This window comes from Lutra lutra, chromosome 17 (genome assembly GCF_902655055.1).
Source record: "Lutra lutra chromosome 17, mLutLut1.2, whole genome shotgun sequence".
Taxonomy (NCBI): Eukaryota; Metazoa; Chordata; class Mammalia; order Carnivora; family Mustelidae; genus Lutra; species Lutra lutra.
This window is the reverse complement of record NC_062294.1, coordinates 52,279,510-52,296,998: the sequence shown is the minus strand read 5'-3', so window position 1 is coordinate 52,296,998 and position 17,489 is coordinate 52,279,510. Positions and strand designations below refer to the sequence as shown.

Here is a 17,489-nt window from a genome sequence, read left to right as displayed (position 1 = left end):
CCCCGAGGTTCTAATTGGCCGCTAAGGTGGCGGGGCAGAGCAAACCCTGCCTTGTTCACCAATGAGGAGACGCGGCAGCCCCCTCCCCCAGACACGGGCCAATGGCTCTGGCCGGGGGACGGGCCCCGCCTCCTCGCGGCCGCAAGATTTCACTGCAGGGGCCCCACCAGCCTTAGTGACGCTGCAGCCACCTCCTGCCTAGGGCAGTGAGCTCCCGGGCGGGGGTGCGGTCGTGCAATAGGAAGCCGAGGGCGTTGCGATCTTCCCGTTGGGCACTAGCTACCTGGCCCCGCGCCCTGCCCTTTGCATTCCCCAGACACCTCTGGAGCCCCCACCTGTGGCCCCTGGAGCCCCCTTCACGCGTCAGCCATGCCTCTAAGTCGCACTTTGTCCATGTCCTCCCTGCCAGGACTGGAAGATTGGGAAGATGAATTCGACCTGGAGAACACAGTGCTCTTCGAGGTGGCCTGGGAGGTGGCCAACAAGGGTGAGCACGTCAGGCGGTGGGTCGCGGACGAGGAGGGCAATCGGGGATGGGGGCTGAAACTCTTGAGTAATAGGGGGACAAGACTACATGGCACGACTCTTGGGTTCTGGAGCCTATGACTCCTGTGTCCTTGGGGAGAGGCTGGGGTATGTCTTCTGGACCCTGGCGGGGTAGGGATGTGCCGCCTCGCTGTTAAAACGAAAGGGTCATAGGGAAGAGGGGGCTAAAATGAAAGATTCCTAGGTCCTGGAGGGAAGTTTCTGAGGGACCAGAAACGGGTCCTGAACAGGGAAGGAGATGGGCGGGGGGGGGGGGAGGGGGGGGACTGGTTGGCACTTCCTAGTGCAAACCGGGGAAGTGGCTGGGTTTTAGACCCGCGTCCCAGGGGAGAGGAGTCTGGGGATATAACTCCGGATTTGGGAGAGTGCCAACTGGAAGATAGGATGCAGGAGTCCTGGTGGCACTTGAGAGTAAAGATGAGAGGGGCTACAGACTCTAATTCTTAGGTCTTAGGGTGGGAGAGAGTTGGGGTCTGAATGCCTAGGCTCTGAAGGGAGAGGAGGGTGTGAGCTATAGGGTGTGAGTAGAGGAGCCTGGGGCCTCAGACACATGCGTACTGGAATGAGGGAAGGCTGGGAAGTCCTAAGTTGGTCAGGGGCTGGGCCCAAGGATGGGAGTGGCTGGGGGCCTAGATTTCTTCGGGGCCTGAAGTTCTGAGTTTGGAAAACCAGCTGGGCTGGAGGGAGCTGGGGTTTGGCTTTGTCGCGTCTTGGGAGAGAATGGGACCTGGTCTTACACCATGGCAGGCAGCCCTCAAACTGGGAGCCATGTATCACCAGGGCCCAGGCTCCTGTAGTTAAGGAGCCCAAGAGCCCAGACTCCTGGGTCTGGAGTGGTCATGGGAGGCGCAGGGCCCTGCATGCATGTTCTCAGTTGGGGAGAGAAGACTGGGGGACAGGTCAGCAGAGCCCCTGGGGGGCACGGAATGACAATTCAGCCTTCTCTTAGGCAACTGTGGGAATCTGAATAGGGTCATGAAGAGAGAGTCTCCCCTGCTGTGACCTAGAGCCTGACTTGAGAATTTAAACCCAGTTCCTGTAAGCTGGGAACTCGGGAACCTGGGTCCTGCTAATCCTTGTCAGCTCCTGTCATCCTTGGGACCCCAGCCCCTAATTCCCTCAGGACCCAGGAGCCTGGGTCCCTAGCCCTTTCCTGTCAGACTCAGAAGTATAGCCTGAGCCCCGTTCTCCCTTCGGCCCGGGAGTACTGCCTCGAACTCCTATCGCATTCTCTCTGACTCAGAAATATGGGCTTCTAGTCCCTTCCTCCCTCTAAGCCTCTAAGGAAGTCCAGGGCCCTAGTACGTCCCATGCCCCCCACCCCAGGTCCCAGACCTGTGGACCTCGGCTGGGACCTGCCCTCACACACTTGGGCCCACAGTGGGTGGCATCTACACGGTGCTGCAGACGAAGGCGAAGGTGACGGGGGATGAGTGGGGTGACAACTACTACCTGGTGGGACCTTACACGGAGCAGGGTGTGAGGACCCAGGTGGAGCTGCTTGACCCCCCAACCCTGGCTCTGAAGAGGACACTGGACTCCATGAACAGCAAGGGCTGCAAGGTAGGACATGGCCTGGCTAAGGGTAGGGAGGTGGGCACCCAGAGTTAGGGCAGGCGCTGTGGATGGTGAAGGGATGGCTGGGGAGGGAGGATCGCCCCTGGTCGGGGGAGAGAGAGGCATGGACAGAAACACAGGATGACCCAGTACTTTCTCAGGCAGACATAAAGGAGGAAAGGGAAGGTTAACAGACACTCAGACAGATGCAAGATGCTGTGAAATGGGTCGGTGAGCCCCAAGCCATAAGACATTGGTGAACGGACAGACAGACAGCAGGTACAAGATAGACTGAGAGACAGTTCCTAGAGGCCAAGATCGTCAGACCCACAGAGAGAAAAAGAGCCAGGTAGAAAGACAGCTGGCCAGATAGAACCCAGGGCAGGTGGGCGTGGGGTGATGCAGGAGTGCCAGAGTAGGGGAGCCTGAAGTTCAAAGTCATGTTCTCTACCCTCTGCCTCCGTGACGTTGGCTAATAAACATGCTAATAGCACCTACCTTGTACGGTTTTGGGGAGGATGCAGTAGTTAATAAAGTCTTCAGGCCAGTTCCTGGCTTCTGTGTTATGAGATACTGTGATCGAGGCGATCGTTGTCATCGTCATTATTACTATAAACAGTCGAGCTTGCAATGAGTGGAGAGGGAGACCTCTCCAAGGGAGAGAGACTGAGCATCCCAAAAGGTGGTGATAGCGCCAGGGGCTAGAGCAATACGGAGAGAGAAGAAGAAAAACAGCCCATGGATGTTTCAGAGAGAAGGACTTGGAAGGGAAAAGAAGATGGAGTACTAGCAAAGAGAAAAGAGAGCTAGGTGAGCAGACCCAGGGGGGTAGGGGCGGGGCAGCCAGTTCAGAGGGGCAGAGCCAGGAATTAAAGCTAGGAGGGGAGATCTCATCCCAACATCCCGGATGAGGACTGAAGAATGAGCACAGGGAGATGGCCGCCATCCACAGAGATGCCCAAGACATAGCCGGTCTCAATCTCATGACAGGTTGTGGTGTGGGAGGGAAAGTACAGTGGTGCCTGCATTCATTCACAGCCTCTGGCTTGGGGTGGGGTCTGGAGTCCAGTCAGGCCGGGCCGTGTCCCTAAGGAACCTTAGGACAGCCCAGCCATCCCCCATGGCAGCTGCTCCCCACGTGCTGGGGGCCTAAGAATAGCCCCCCACCCCAGCGAAAGGGCAGGCAACAGCTGGCAGGGGGAGGGGCAGGGCATCAGAGTCCGGCTCCCCAGGCTGGGAAAAGCCAGGTCGGGGAGGTATCTGACTGCTTGCTGGCCTGCACAGGGCCATGGCAGCAGGCCCAGAACCTAGGCTGTCATCTCGGGAGGAAAAGCAGCCGCCGACCTGAGCAGCGTGGCAGGGCCAGAACAAAATGTGATGGCATAGTTTAGAAACAGGGCAGTGGGTAGAAAAACGCAGCCCCTCGGGGAGGAAAGAGGGCAACTGGTGTTAGAAAGGGCAGCTGGCAGAGTACGAAACGGGCCTCAGGGCAGAGTAAGGAGGCAGTAGGTGACAAACTTAGGGCGACAGGCTCAGACGCCAGGCAGTGGGTGGAAGAAAGAGGGCGGGGAGGACAGGAAAAGAAGCATCCAGTGGAAGGAATTTGCAGCAGAAGGAAGAGATCACGGGAGAGAGCAGTGTGAGGGGTGGCAAGAGAGAAGTGGCAGGAAACATGGAAACAAGGCAGCAGGTTGGAGACATAATAGAAGTGGAAAAACAAGGCAGTGGAGGCACAGAGGAAGGAGGTATAAAATGCACGGTTGTAGGTAGAGAAAGGTGGCAGTGGATAGGAGCAGGGTAGTGGTTACAGAAACTAAGCAAGGAACAGGATAAGTGTAACAGATGGGAAAAGATCATGGTGGGGGCACCTGGGTGGCTCAGTGGTTTAGGCCTCTGCCTTTGGCTCAGGTCATGATCCCAGGGTCCTGGGATCGAGCCCCGCATCGAGCTCTCTGTTCCAGCAGGGAGCCTGCTTCCCCCTCTCTCTCTGCCTGCCTCTCTGCCTGCTTGTGATCTCTTTCTCTCTCTCTCTCTGTCGAATAAATAAATAAAATTTAAAAAAAAAAGATCATGGTGGGAATAACTAACAGCACATAGAGAAATGAGGCAGCGGGTTAGAAATCAGCAGCAGATATAGAGACAGGGTGGAAGAGCTGCGGATGGGAGAGCCGCAGGTGCTGAGCCCAGTGACCTCTGGCCGCAGCCCTGAGCCTTCCCTTGACACCCACCTCCACCCCCCCACCCCCCACCCCACCCCTAGGTGTACTTCGGTCGCTGGCTGATCGAGGGGAGCCCCTTGGTGGTGCTCCTGGATGTGGGGGCCTCAGCCTGGGCCCTGGAGCGCTGGAAGGGGGAGCTCTGGGACACCTGCAACATTGGGGTGCCCTGGTACGATCGGGAGGCCAATGACGCTGTCCTTTTTGGCTTCCTCACCACCTGGTTCCTGGGTGAGGTAGGTCCCATTTCCTGTCCCCAAGTCACTCCTTCTGGCTCTGGCCCCAGACTACAATGGTCATCAGCCCCTGGCCAGGGGGTGGCTGGGTGGGGGATTTTTTTGAGCTGTTAGCTTTAGGGGGTCCCCGCTGGGCCCCTGTGGAGGGTTTGTACCAGGGAATTCTGGGAGTTGTAGTTCTCTAGTCTGATAGTGGCTGCACTTAGCTCTCAGATGGGACCCTGGATGTTTTGGGGGATCTCCAGCCTATAGGAGAACCAGGAATGCTGGTTCTGACCCCATTTTCGGTTTTAAAAGGCTCCAGAGACTTCACTTCTCATGCCCCAGGGTAAACAGTCTAGGAACTGGTTACCCCTAGGGCATTCTGGGAATTGTAGTCCTTTAGCCAGTACTGGGTACAGTTCTACTCTTGACTGAGATAGAGTCTCCAGGAATTGCATCCAGGACTTGGGGCTGCTTTCCAATTCAGCCCTGCTGGGTCTTAGAAGGTTGGCCAACCCTCACCCCAAATTTCCATCAGCCTTTGGGGATGGGGTCAGCTGGTCTGTCTCAAGGATTTACAGTTCCTTATTCTAGGGGGATGACAGTGGGTGACCATCCTGTGCAGGAGTGGTGATAGCTCTCCCCTGCTTCCTCGTCCACCTTGGGGGATTGTCAATTGCCTACACGACACATATGGAGACACAGTGGCCCCGTTCCTGTTGCCCCATAGTTCCTGGCCCAGAACGAGGAGAAGCCACATGTGGTTGCACACTTCCACGAGTGGCTGGCGGGCATCGGACTCTGCTTGTGCCGGGCCCGGCGGCTGCCTGTGGCGACAATCTTCACCACCCACGCCACGCTCCTGGGACGATACCTGTGTGCGGGTGCCGTGGACTTCTACAACAACCTGGAGAACGTGAGCCGGGACTGTGGCATAGGGGGGCTCCCAGTGTTTCAGGATGACCCAGGGGGAATCAAAGAGTCCAGGGGGACTCCTTTCTGGAGTCCGAGTCCTCAGCCCCGTCCCCCATCAGACCCAGGAGGAGTTCACCTTCCGGCCTCAACTACTCCAGACCTCCAGTCTTCTCCCTAGCTCTTGTGCCCTGACTGCCCTCCCTTCCCGTCTAGTTCAATGTGGACAAGGAAGCAGGTGAGAGGCAGATCTATCACCGCTACTGCATGGAGCGGGCAGCGGCCCACTGTGCGCACGTCTTTACTACTGTGTCCCAGATTACCGCCATCGAGGCTCAGCACCTACTCAAGAGGAAACCAGGTAGGGTATAGGCTGGGGTCCCTAGACATGAATGAGGTGGTCTGTGCTAAGACCTGGACCAGTTTTTCTTACCTGTAGAGAGCAAAGAACTACACCTCCCAGGGGACCCTAAATTGGTGACCCGAATATGAAGCTGCCTCACCCAACGCCCTAGAGATTAATGGGAGGTGTCGTTTCTTTGACATGAATTTCAAAATGGTAAAGTTGTTTTATTGGCTAATGTAGATATTGGTCTTCTGACAGGGAAGGGAGTTTCACTGGGTTTGGATTTTGAGAAGAACAGTGTTGGAACCAGTTAATCTTCATGAGTTATGGTACCCATTCTCAACGGGTGTATTATGAGAACTACAATTCCCAGAAGGCCCTAGGCTAGTCAGCTCCTGAGCCTCCTGAAATTTTGTACCAGGAGCAGGTGGGGGTTATAATTTTTCATTGACATGCTTTAATTTCTATGAGGATAGGAAATGGTTGGGACCCTAAGAAAGGCTTGAAGGTTGACGGTATGTTCTGGAGAAGCAGGAATGGGGATGTTTAAATCATTCTCAGAGCAGGGTGGACTAGGGGCAACAAAATTACTACAACTCCCAGAGACCCCAAGGTGGATCATTTCTTTGTGGGGGCTTAGCCATTTGTAGGGGGCTGCTGGGATTTGTAGTTGTGCTTGTTAACCTATGCAAGTAACTTTGGGCAAGAAGGCATCCCGAGTGGCAGGGCAGCTGGGTCACCATGGGAGCTCCCAGAGGAGCTACTAAAGCAGAGACATTGTTCAGGGAAAGGAGTTTTTCCTTTGTTTATTCATTCAGCCAGCTGATCAGAATGAATAAATGAAGATCTAAAACGTGGACCTTCTCCCCTCACCCCAGATATTGTGACACCCAATGGGCTGAATGTGAAGAAGTTCTCCGCCATGCATGAGTTCCAGAACCTCCATGCTCAGAGCAAGGCTCGGATCCAGGAGTTTGTGCGGGGCCATTTTTATGGGTATGTGGACCAGATACCCAGGTCTTGAGAGAGGAGAGGGTTGGGGGCCCATGTCCTGAGCGTACAGCTGGCGGCTCAGCCTCTTGAGCTCCTGAGCTCCAGAACAGTGGCTAAGTATTGAGGGACTGACCCCCATCCAAGCAGAGGAGAACCACAATTCTCAGGAATCCCCATGATGCCTCTGCTCTGGCTAAGAGGCTCTTTGCCCCTGTAGCTGCTGGGGTTTGTAGTTTTAAGGTCAGGGCTAGAGGGTCCTCACCTTTGGCTTCACCCTGCCTTGTGGCTTTTTTAGGCACCTGGACTTCAACTTGGACAAGACCTTGTATTTCTTTATCGCTGGCCGCTATGAATTCTCTAACAAGGGGGCCGACGTCTTCCTAGAGGCCTTGGCCCGACTCAACTATCTGCTCAGAGTAAGGCCCGGGCTGTGTGTGAGGACACGGAAAGAGGACGAAGAAATCAAGACATAACTGGGTGGGGGGATGGGAGAAACCCATGTATAGAGGGGAAGTGTCAAGACCCGGATGGCAGACTGGAGTCCCCTTGGGGATGGTAACTTCAGTTTCCTGGACAGGAAAGGGCATGGTGGGGCCAGAGTGGTCTTGATGGGTGGTAAAGGGTAGGTGGCCTCAGCCTTCTCCCAGGTGATCCTGACCCCCTTCCCCCACCCCCACGTCTTTTCCTCTGCCCAGGTGAATGGCAGCGAGCAGACAGTGGTCGCCTTCTTCATCATGCCGGCTCGGACCAACAATTTCAACGTGGAAACCCTCAAGGGCCAGGCTGTGCGCAAGCAGCTCTGGTCAGCAGCCCTGGGCCCAGGAGCCCTGCCGTTCCCACTCCCAGTTTTGTGCTTCAGGAAGCTCAGTTTTGTTCTTTGGAACACAAGCAGCTCACCCCACCAGTTCTTAGGAAAGCGCTTACTTGAGAGGCCCCCAGTTCAGGGCCAGTAAGGAGTTTCAGGGAGGACGAGTGTGACCACACAGCCAGGGCTCTGGCAAGGTCCCCCTTGTGCCACTGCCCTTTGCTGGCCTTGTGACTTTAGGCAAATAATTCTGTCTCTCCCAGCCTCAGTTTCCTGAAGTGCAAAACCCACTCATCAGCCATCAGATATTCATTGCACACCTACCAGGTACCAGGCACTGTTCCAGGCCCTGGGGACACAGCCTGGATGAGAAAGAGAAGAATACGAAAGATACAAATGCCTGTCCTTGCCACCAAGCTCACATTCTGGAAAGTTCTATAGAAAGTGCTCTGGGGTGCCTGGCTGGCTCAGTCACTAGAGCATGTGACTCTTGATCTTGGGGTTGTGAGTTCAAACCCCATATGAGGTGTAGAGATAACTTAAAATCTTTCAAAAAGAAAAGTGGGAGTAAGAAAAAAAAAAGGGAAGTACTCTGGCAAGAAAATAAAGCAGGACTGGAATATGAGATAGGACACGGAGTTGTCCGGACAGGCCACACTGACAAAGTGCCATTGGGTAGAGACCAATAGGAAATGAGGGAGGGAGCCCTGTGTGTGTTTGGGGAATAGCATTTCAGGCAGAGGAACAGCAGATGCAAAGGCCCTGTGGTGTGTTTGAGAAACCACAAGGAGACCAGTGGCGCTGGAGCAGTGTGCTGTAGGGAGATGGGGTAGAAAATGAGGCCTGAGCTATGAGAGGATTATGAGCCGAGGAATGTCGATGAGTCTCTAAGGTGTCACTAATTACTAGCTTCCCTCGTGTACCTCAGGTTTCCTCTCTCAGAACATAATTTTCCCACTTTATAAAATGGGGCTTAGCATTACCACAGCCAGGACTAGTGCAAGTCCTAAAAATAGCTGACATTTCTGGAAGGCTCACCATGTGCCAGGTACTGTGCACTTTTTGTCATGAGTTTGTCAAGTTTTCACTGCAAACCTATGAGGTTGGTTCTATTTTTATCCCCGTCTGAGTCACTAAAGTCAGAGAGGGAAGGCCACCTGTCCTTTGCCACACAGCTGATGCAAGTCACAAGGGATTCAAGCCATCCAGGGCCCGTTTCCCAGCCCCCCATCCTCCAGCTCAGAATCCCCAGGGCCCCTCTGCTCAGACCTCAGTTTTCCAGCCGCTCCAGGGACCTAACAACATACAGCAGCTGATGTGTGTGCATGTGACGCTGTGGCTTTGCTCCTTCCAGGGATACGGCCAACACCGTGAAAGAGAAGTTCGGAAGGAAGCTTTACGAATCCTTGCTGGTGTGAGTGCCCCATCCCCAGCCCTGCATCCTCTGGGCTCTCACTGCCCTCCTCAGCCCTGATTCCCAAACACATGCGCTGCTCACTTTGCAGGGGGAGCCTCCCAGACATGAACAAGATGCTGGACAAGGAGGACTTCACCATGATGAAGAGAGCCATCTTCGCCACGCAGGTATGGTTGGGACCCCTCAACCCAGAGCTGGCAGCCCTGTTGGGGGGAATCCATTCCCAGGTCCACCAAAGGTGGGAGCTAACTGGTAGGCCTTCCATTTCCTGAGGGCAGCCTGTTTTCCCATGGCTTATTCGGCTACAGTTCTGCTGGGAGTTGAAGTTTTCTTTATTTATTTATTTTAATTTATTGAGATTTTATTTATTTATTTATTTATTTATTTATTTATTTATTTGTTATATTTATTTGACTGAGAGAGAGATCACAAGCAGGCAGGGAGGCAGGCAGAGAGAGAGGGGGAAGCAGGCTCCCTGCCAAACAGGGAGCCTGATGTGGGGCTCGATCCCAGGACCCTGAGATCATGACCTGAGTTGAAGGCAGAGGCTTAACCCACTGAGCCACCCAGATGCCCCTCTTCCTTCTTTCCATCCTTCTTTCCTTCCTTCCTTTCTTTCTTTCTCTTTCCTTTTTTTGTTTTTGTTTTTGTTTTGTATTTTGTTTTGCTTTCTTTTTTCAATTTTTTCTTTCTTTGAGTCCCTGGGGTCAAAGGACAAGCCAACCCAGCCACAGAAGGAGAACTATAAGTTCCTGCTGTCCCCGGGTCTTGGGCACTCCAGCGGCATACTCATTAGAGCCCGACAGTCCGCTAAAATGCTTGTCATTACTGGAAGAACACTGAAAGCTCTCAGCACCCAGTGCTTTTCTCATCCCGCTGGCGGTGTCCTTGTCCCCAGACATGCCCGGGAGTTCTTGCTTCTTTAGATTCCTGAGGTTAATGCAATTAGGCAGATGGGAAACAGTAGTAGAATGTGCCAGGAACAGAAAGAGAACTACAACTCCCAGCAGCCCCTTCTTCACAGAGTCTTTCCTAGCCCCAGAGGCTTTGGGGAGGTGGAATTCTTTTCTTCTCTGGAGTCAAGAATCTTTGGTACCTGCGCTCAGGGTTGGTGAACCATTTCCTGGGAAATGGAAACCTAGATAAGCCAAAATACGGTGTGATGTGCTTTTGGTCAGACTACAGTTTCCAATAGTCCTAGGCGGTTGGCCTCCCTGAGGATGTATCTGCCATGGGGCTGCTGGGAGTTGTAGTTTCTTGTAGCCCCTGCAGGCCACTGAAGGTGAGTAGAACTTTTCATGAGATGGAAGAGAGACCCATAACTATCTGTCCCAGCACCCCATGGAAGTTCCTCGCTCTGGCCTCTCCCAGTGACTCTGGAATTGTGGTTTTTCTGGGCCCCGGTTGGGAGTGGGGATGGAGGGAGGTACAGGATAGAGAATAAAGGGAACTTGGAGAGAAAGTGAGCCAGATTTTCACAACAAAACTACAACGAAAGGCGCCTGGATGCCTCAGTCTGTTGAGTGTCTTGATTCCAGCTCAGGTCACGATCTCAGGGTTTTGAGATCGAGCCCTGCATCGGGCTCTGTGGTGGGCATGGAGCCTGCTTGAGACACACTCTCTCTCCCTCTTTCTCTCTCTCTCAAAACAAAACCAAAACCCCTGCAACTTCCAGCAGCCCCTGGAGCTTGCTACCCATATTGGAAAAGTCTCTGCCCCATTGATGGAGGGGAGTTTTACTGCCTTTGGGTTTCTTTGATGATAGAGCAAAGAGTGCAGGACAGAGTAACTACAACTCCCACAGTCCGTGAGGTGTGTGAACGCTGGCTTCGCCCCAAAGGCCGCTGGGAGTTTAAGTTTATTTCCAGGTCATGGTGATTAAAGGGAAAAGCGGACCTTTACAGATAGAGCCAGATAGGAAATCTACGACTCCTCATTCCTTGGCCTTGTGGTTCCCACAGCTTGGCGGGAACTGTGGTCTCCCCAGGTTCAGCATGGCTAGTAGGGAACTCGGGAGCCCCCGTCCCTTCTCTGACCCCCATCCCACTTGTGGCCCCTGCAGCGGCAGTCTTTCCCCCCCGTGTGCACCCACAACATGCTGGACGACTCCTCGGACCCTATCCTGACCACCATCCGCCGAATTGGGCTCTTCAATAGTAGTGCTGACAGGGTCAAGGTAAGGGCAACGGTCAGGGTGGGTTAAGCATGGTGGGGTGGGGTAGGGGTAGGGGGAGCCTGGGCCTCCCATTCCCCCTTTGCCCTAGTTTGTCCAAGGATTGCTGTATTTAGAAAGGACCTTAGCTCTTTAAGCAGACACACTTAGATTCAGAGCTTTGTCGTCCCACTGACTTGTGTGACTTTAGACAAGTTTTTCACTCTCTCCGGGCCACTCCAGGATCCCAGGGAGCAGCCAAATAAGGCGCTTGGCCTGAGCTCTTCTTTTCTCGCTGGTAGGTGATTTTCCACCCAGAGTTCCTATCCTCCACGAGCCCCCTGCTCCCCGTGGATTATGAGGAATTTGTCCGTGGATGCCATCTTGGGGTCTTCCCCTCCTACTATGAGCCTTGGGGCTACACACCGGGTGAGTGTGGCATGGTGGTGGGCTTCTGGTCTGATCAGGCATGAATGATGGAGTACTTGCCCCTTTCTCTGCCCCAAGCTCTCCTTTGCAAAACAGGGACAATGGTAACAGTCTCTTCGGCTACAGAATGTGTTTTGGGGACACAGTAGCTCACATGATATGTAATTAGAGGTCACAGGTGATTTCCCCGCATTGGCTGACGTTTGGCCCCCCAGATAGCAACAGCTGAATGCATAGTTCACCCATGGAATGTGGTCAGGGCTCTCCCTGAGAGAGGGAGAGGCCCTGACTCCAGGGCCGGTCAGCTTCAGTTTCTGCCTTGAGGTAGGGGTTGGCTCTGTTTAGAGACACGGTCTTTTTTTTTTTTTTTTTTTTTTTTTTAAGATTATTTATTTATTTATTTGACAGAGATTACAAGTAGGCAGAGAGGCAGGCAGGGGGTTGGGGTAAGCAGGCTCCCCGCTGAGCAGAGAGCCCGACTCGGGGCTCGATCCCAGGACCCTGGGATCATGACCTGAGCTGAAAGCAGAGGCTTTAGCCCACTGAGCCACCCAGGTGCCCCTAGAGACACGGTCTTGAACTTATACCTTATCTGCAGTTCTCCCTCCCTTCTGGACATTCTGGTGTAGCCCCAAATTCAACCCTGCCTCATAACTTTTCAATCGAGCTACCTTCATGTTTTTCAGGCTAAGGAAATAATCACATTTGCTGTAGTATTTCTTAATTTATGGGTAATTTAACAAAATCTCTCAAACCGTGCTTGCATGAGAATTAGGATGATGATTTTACTAGCTTTATTTCTGTCATGATTTCAGTGATGCTGAGGTTTTGTGTGCTTGGCCCCAACCCTGTTTTTCCCCATAAGCCCTGTTATGTCTGGAGCCTGTGTTAGCAGGTTATGTGGGTTTTTAGGGACACTTACGTTTGAATTATAACAGCTTGAAGCATTTCTCAGACTTCTTTAGGGTATTAAACGAGGCAGTAATGAGAGCCTTTCTCTTACCTCCTGTCAAAATAGACTGAAGCTGGGGCACCTGGGTGGCTGAGTCCGTTACGTGACTGACTTGGTTTCAGCTCCAGCCCTGATCGCAGGGTCGTGAGATCGAGCCTGGCATCAGGCTTTGCACCTAGTGCAGAGTCTGTGTGGGACTCTTTCTCCCTCTTCCACTACCCCTCACCACTGCAGCCCCCTAAGTAAATATATAAATCTTAAACAACAAAAGAACCAGACCAGGAGCGCTTGGGTGGCTCAGTGGGTTAAAGCCTCTGCCTTCGGCTCAGGTCATAATCCCAGGGTCCTGGGATTGAGCCCCTCATCCGGCTCTCTGCTCAGCATGGAGCCTGCTTCCTTTCCTCTCTCTCTGCCTGCCTCTCTGCCTACTTGTGATCTCTGTCTGTCAAATCTTAAAAAAAAAAAAAAAAAAAAAAAAAAAACCAGACCAAAGCTATGATTAACCAGCACACTCTGGTACAAGAAACTATCTTCGAGGTTGTGTGGATTAAGTAAAATGGTAGACATTGGTGTTATGCCCCAATAACGGGTCCGTGATTAAAGGAGCGAGACTGATACAAAGCGAAGGTCAAGCAAAGCTTTATTTCATGCCAAGCATCAAGAATCTAACCGAACATTTGGGGATGCACCTCTTACAAAAGAGGGCGACCCTTCTCTGTTTCACAGACTAGCTTTTTTTTTTTTTTAATATTTTATTTATTTATTTGACAGACATCACAAGTAGGCAGAGAGGCAGGCAGAGAGAGAGGAAGGGAAGCAGGCTCCATGCTGAGCAGAAAGCCGGATGAGGGGCTCAATCCCAGGACCCTGGGATCATGACCTGAGCCGAAGGCAGAGGATTTAACCCACTGAGCCACGCAGGCGCCCCCACAGACTAGCTTTTAAGGGCAAAGGCCATGCGGTCGGGCCTGGCCATGCACAGGTGGCCAGTGAGATTGTAACACACACAGGAAACTCCACAGTGATGCTAGGTGACCAACTGAGTTACGATTTACCCTAGTAGACATCTGAACCAGCCTATTACACCTTGATTGGATTGGCGCCCAAAAGGCTCCCAAAGGGCCGGGCCCATACTCCTTGGTAACCAGGGAGACAGTATGCATCCCCTCACTGATCGGATGTCTCCACCTGGCCCGACCCACCTTTGTATCTGGGCTTTGTTACCTGAAGCTGGTTTCTGGGACTTGTTTTTTAAGTGAATCCCCTGTGGGAAGGGGAGCAGGGACAGTTCAAGGGTTAAACAACAAGGTTTTTGTTTAACCTCAATGAAAGCCTCTTACTAAAATATAAAAATATAAAATAGGTCCTTACAATTGGCACAGAGTCCGTACTTAATAATTCAGCATCCTATCGCCTGACTCTAGATTCTTCGTCATCCTGAAGCCTTGGGAGAAGTGAATTCCCTTTTCCGAGTCTCCTAGCTTCCCCTCTGAGAAACTATGAGAGTCTAATGGGCAACCTGATTTTGTGGGCTCAGTGATTTGCTCGAGGTGTCAGTAGAGGGCGCTGTTGGGGCTTTATTGCGATGTAAGAGGCCCTTTCTTCTCACGCCTTCCTGCAGCTGAGTGCACGGTTATGGGCATCCCCAGTATCTCCACCAACCTCTCCGGCTTCGGCTGCTTCATGGAGGAACACATTGCAGACCCCTCAGCTTACGGTCGGTGCCCAGACAGAGAGGATCTTGGGGGAGGAAGGGGTGGGCTCCTGGGTCCCCGGGGGAGGAGGCGGCGGCGTCCCGGCGCCGGAGAGTCCCTGGAAGAATGAACGTTTCCTTAGTCTGATTTCTGAGCCCCCGTCCTGGCCTCCACAGGCATCTACATTCTGGACCGGCGGTTCCGCAGTCTGGATGATTCCTGCTCGCAGCTCACCTCCTTCCTCTACAGCTTTTGCCAGCAGAGCCGGCGGCAGCGCATCATCCAGCGAAACCGCACGGAGCGCCTCTCAGACCTTCTGGACTGGAAATACCTAGGCCGGGTAGGACTCCCTCCCACGTCCTTTGCTGGTGAATCGGCCGTTTCCGGCCCGGGGTCTCTGATTCCTCAGCCTCCAAGGCTGGTGCGGAAGACAGCAGCTTTCCACTTGTAAACAGCAGCGGTCTCTTTAAGAAATTAACCAGCTTTTGCGGGTAGAGCGCAGTGTGGCGGAAGAGGTAACTATCTATTTAGGGAGTGGAGCCAGAAAAAAAGATGATTGGCGCAGGGGCCGTCTGGAAGGCGCCGGGGTGTGCTCATCAGCATAAGGAGCGTGGTTGGGGTCCGCCCCCTTCTACCTCTGCCGGGGGCCGGGTCTGGCTCCCGTCCCTTGACACCCGGTCCCGTTCTTTTCCCCAAGTACTATATGTCTGCACGCCACATGGCGCTGGCCAAGGCCTTTCCAGAGCACTTCACCTATGAGCCGCACGAGGCTGACGCGGTGAGTGGACCCCGATCTCTCTGATGGGCTTGGAGCTAGACGGCTGGGGTGGGGGCGCATCTGGAGTAGGAAGGGCCAGGCGGGGGTCGGGGGTGAGGAGGGGACCGTAGGGGCCTCTGCTCACTCTCGGGTTTGTGCCCACACACCCCGGAACGCAGGCTCAGGGCTACCGCTACCCACGGCCGGCCTCGGTGCCACCATCGCCCTCACTGTCGCGACACTCGAGCCCGCACCAGAGTGAAGACGAGGACGAGCCCCGGGATGGGCTGCCGGATGTAGACGGGGAGCGCTACGACGAGGACGAGGAGGCCGCCAAGGACCGGCGCAACATCCGCGCCCCCGAGTGGCCGCGCCGCGCCTCCTGCGCCTCTTCCACCAGCGGGAGCAAGCGCAGCTCGGTGGACACGGCGCCCTCCAGCTCGCTCAGCACTCCCAGCGAGCCCCTCAGCCCTGCTAGCTCCCTGGGCGAGGAGCGCAACTAAGTCCCGTGCCCCACACTCCCGGTCCATTCTGCAGCCCTTGTCCAGAGGGTGGACGAGGCCAGAATGGCGCTGTTCCTAAACCCCACTCCAGATCCCTAATCCTCCTGGGGGTCCACAGCCCTGCCCCCTCCGCCATACACTCCAGCCCCTCTAGCTCCGCTCTTGGAATCCCCAACACTCCAGAATCCACAACGCCGTGCCTTTCCTGGGTTCCAGAATGCATACTTTGTGCCCTGGAATCCTTCCGACCTGGCCTGGGGGCCAGGGGCCAGGAACCTGCCATTTCCCTGCAGTGGTGCAGGAGGTTCTAGGAAACCTGGTCTGTTGCCTTCCAGGCAGGGGCTCCTAGAGCCCTTTTTATAGCCCACAGGCCATGCCATGCTCAGGCCTGGCCTGAGGGCCAGCAGGCTCTGGAAACCATGTGGTTTCCCTGCTAATGGGACAATCAAGTCCAAAGCAGGGGCACTTTCAGGGACTTAACTGAACACAGAAGGTCCTCCATTTCAACTCCAGGACTCAGGCTCCAGACCAGGGCTCTCCCCTGTTTGGCCCTTCCTGGGGTGTTTGGCTCTGCCTGGAGGGCCCTTCCACCCCTGCTGTTCTCTTTCTCCGTCCTTTGGCCAATGGGGGGTGGTGGTGGTGGTGCAGAACCACTTGGCTTCTCATTCCTGTTGGAGAATATGCAGTCTTGGTCTAGATGCTTTTCTGGTCATTTCTGAACCAGACCGTCCTCTTGTTCCCTGAGTCTGATCTCTCCTCCCTATGTTGAGATTCCTGTTCCCTCCAGGGAATCCCCCTGCCGAGGACCTGACTGTCTTGGACCTGTCTTCCCCTGCCACAAGCCCCAAGCCCTAGGCCCACCACGAAACCACTGGGTTCTAGGTCCCGGCCGCTGAATCCAGAACCTTACCACTGTGCCACTTCCTGGTCCCTTTCCCCTGGTCTAGAACTGAACCCACTAGGTTCTAGAACTTTTCATATTTATCTCGAGGCTCTTCCATCCTTAAACTGTGCCCTGCCCCCAGCTTTGGTGAAAGGGAGGGGCCCTTCTGTGTGTGCTGTGCTGTGTCTGATCCACTTGGTTTGCAGTTGGGAGGGGGAGGGGAGAAGGGGGTGTGATTGATGTGTGTCCAGAGATGAAAAATACATCTATATTTAAGAATCTCAGGTTTGGTCCACTGTGAGGGCTTGCTGGGCCTCGCTCCTGGCCCCTCCCTCCCCTTGGCTTCTCTACCTCTTTACCTCCTGTATTCTTCCCCCCTCCTCTGCCTACCCCGGAGTCCCTGATACCCTGATGTCTCGGAGAGACTTGGATTGCTGTTCTTGATTCTAGTTTTATTTCAAGGGAAGGCACCCCTGTTTAGTTGGGATTTGCAAGCAGGCAAAAAAGTGGGCTCAGCCTCTTTGGCAGAAAGGGGCTGTGTCACCAGAAAACAAAACAAAACCTTAGCCACAAGCTGGGTGAGGCTATTTAAAATTTAAATGAACCAGATTCCTCAGTAGCTCTAGACACAGGCCAACAACCAATAGCCACTTGTAGCCACATGAAGCTTACAGGTACACAACTGAACGGCGCAAATACATAATATTTATTTTCTTAAGATTTTATTTGAGAAAGCGCATAAGGGGGAGGGGCAGAGGGAGAAGCAGACTCCCTGTTGAGCAGGAAGCCAGCAGTGGGGACTGGACCCCAGGACCCCGGGATCATGACCTGAGCAGTGGGCAGAAGCGTAACTGGCTGAGCCACTCAGGCGCCCCTGGAATATTTTCATCATTGCAAAAAGTTCTATTGGACAACACTAGCTTAGAACATGTTTCGAGGACACTGGCCTCTGGACTTTAGCCCTACCGTCACCTGAATAGCTGTTTTCCAGGAAAACTCTTGTTTTCTCTTTTTTCTTTTTTTTTTTTTTTTAAGATTTTATTTATTTATTTGACAGACCGAGATCACAAGCAGGCAGAGAGGCAGGCAGAGAGAGAAGGGGGGAGCAG

The 17,489-nt window shown here is 53.8% G+C and overlaps 1 protein-coding gene across 2 annotated transcripts; it reads left to right on the top strand.

Moving 5' to 3' along the window:
• The first annotated feature begins 165 nt into the window (after positions 1 to 165).
• On the top strand, positions 166 to 16,664 carry GYS1 (glycogen synthase 1). 2 transcript variants are annotated; one of them, XM_047711585.1, is made up of 16 exons: positions 166 to 487; positions 1,928 to 2,109; positions 4,364 to 4,555; positions 5,268 to 5,453; positions 5,666 to 5,810; positions 6,674 to 6,791; positions 7,084 to 7,204; positions 7,484 to 7,590; positions 8,948 to 9,007; positions 9,099 to 9,177; positions 11,073 to 11,186; positions 11,465 to 11,591; positions 14,165 to 14,260; positions 14,414 to 14,577; positions 14,935 to 15,015; positions 15,174 to 16,664. In XM_047711585.1, the coding sequence occupies exons 1-16, from the start codon at positions 370 to 372 to the stop codon at positions 15,495 to 15,497; spliced, it is 2,214 nt and encodes a 737-aa protein (XP_047567541.1). In that variant the 5' UTR covers positions 166 to 369; the 3' UTR covers positions 15,498 to 16,664. The 2 variants fall into 2 exon arrangements, with proteins under 2 accessions (XP_047567541.1, XP_047567542.1); XM_047711586.1 differs by lacking the exon at positions 1,928 to 2,109 and having other exon boundaries at positions 428 to 487.
• The last annotated feature ends 825 nt before the right edge of the window (positions 16,665 to 17,489 follow it).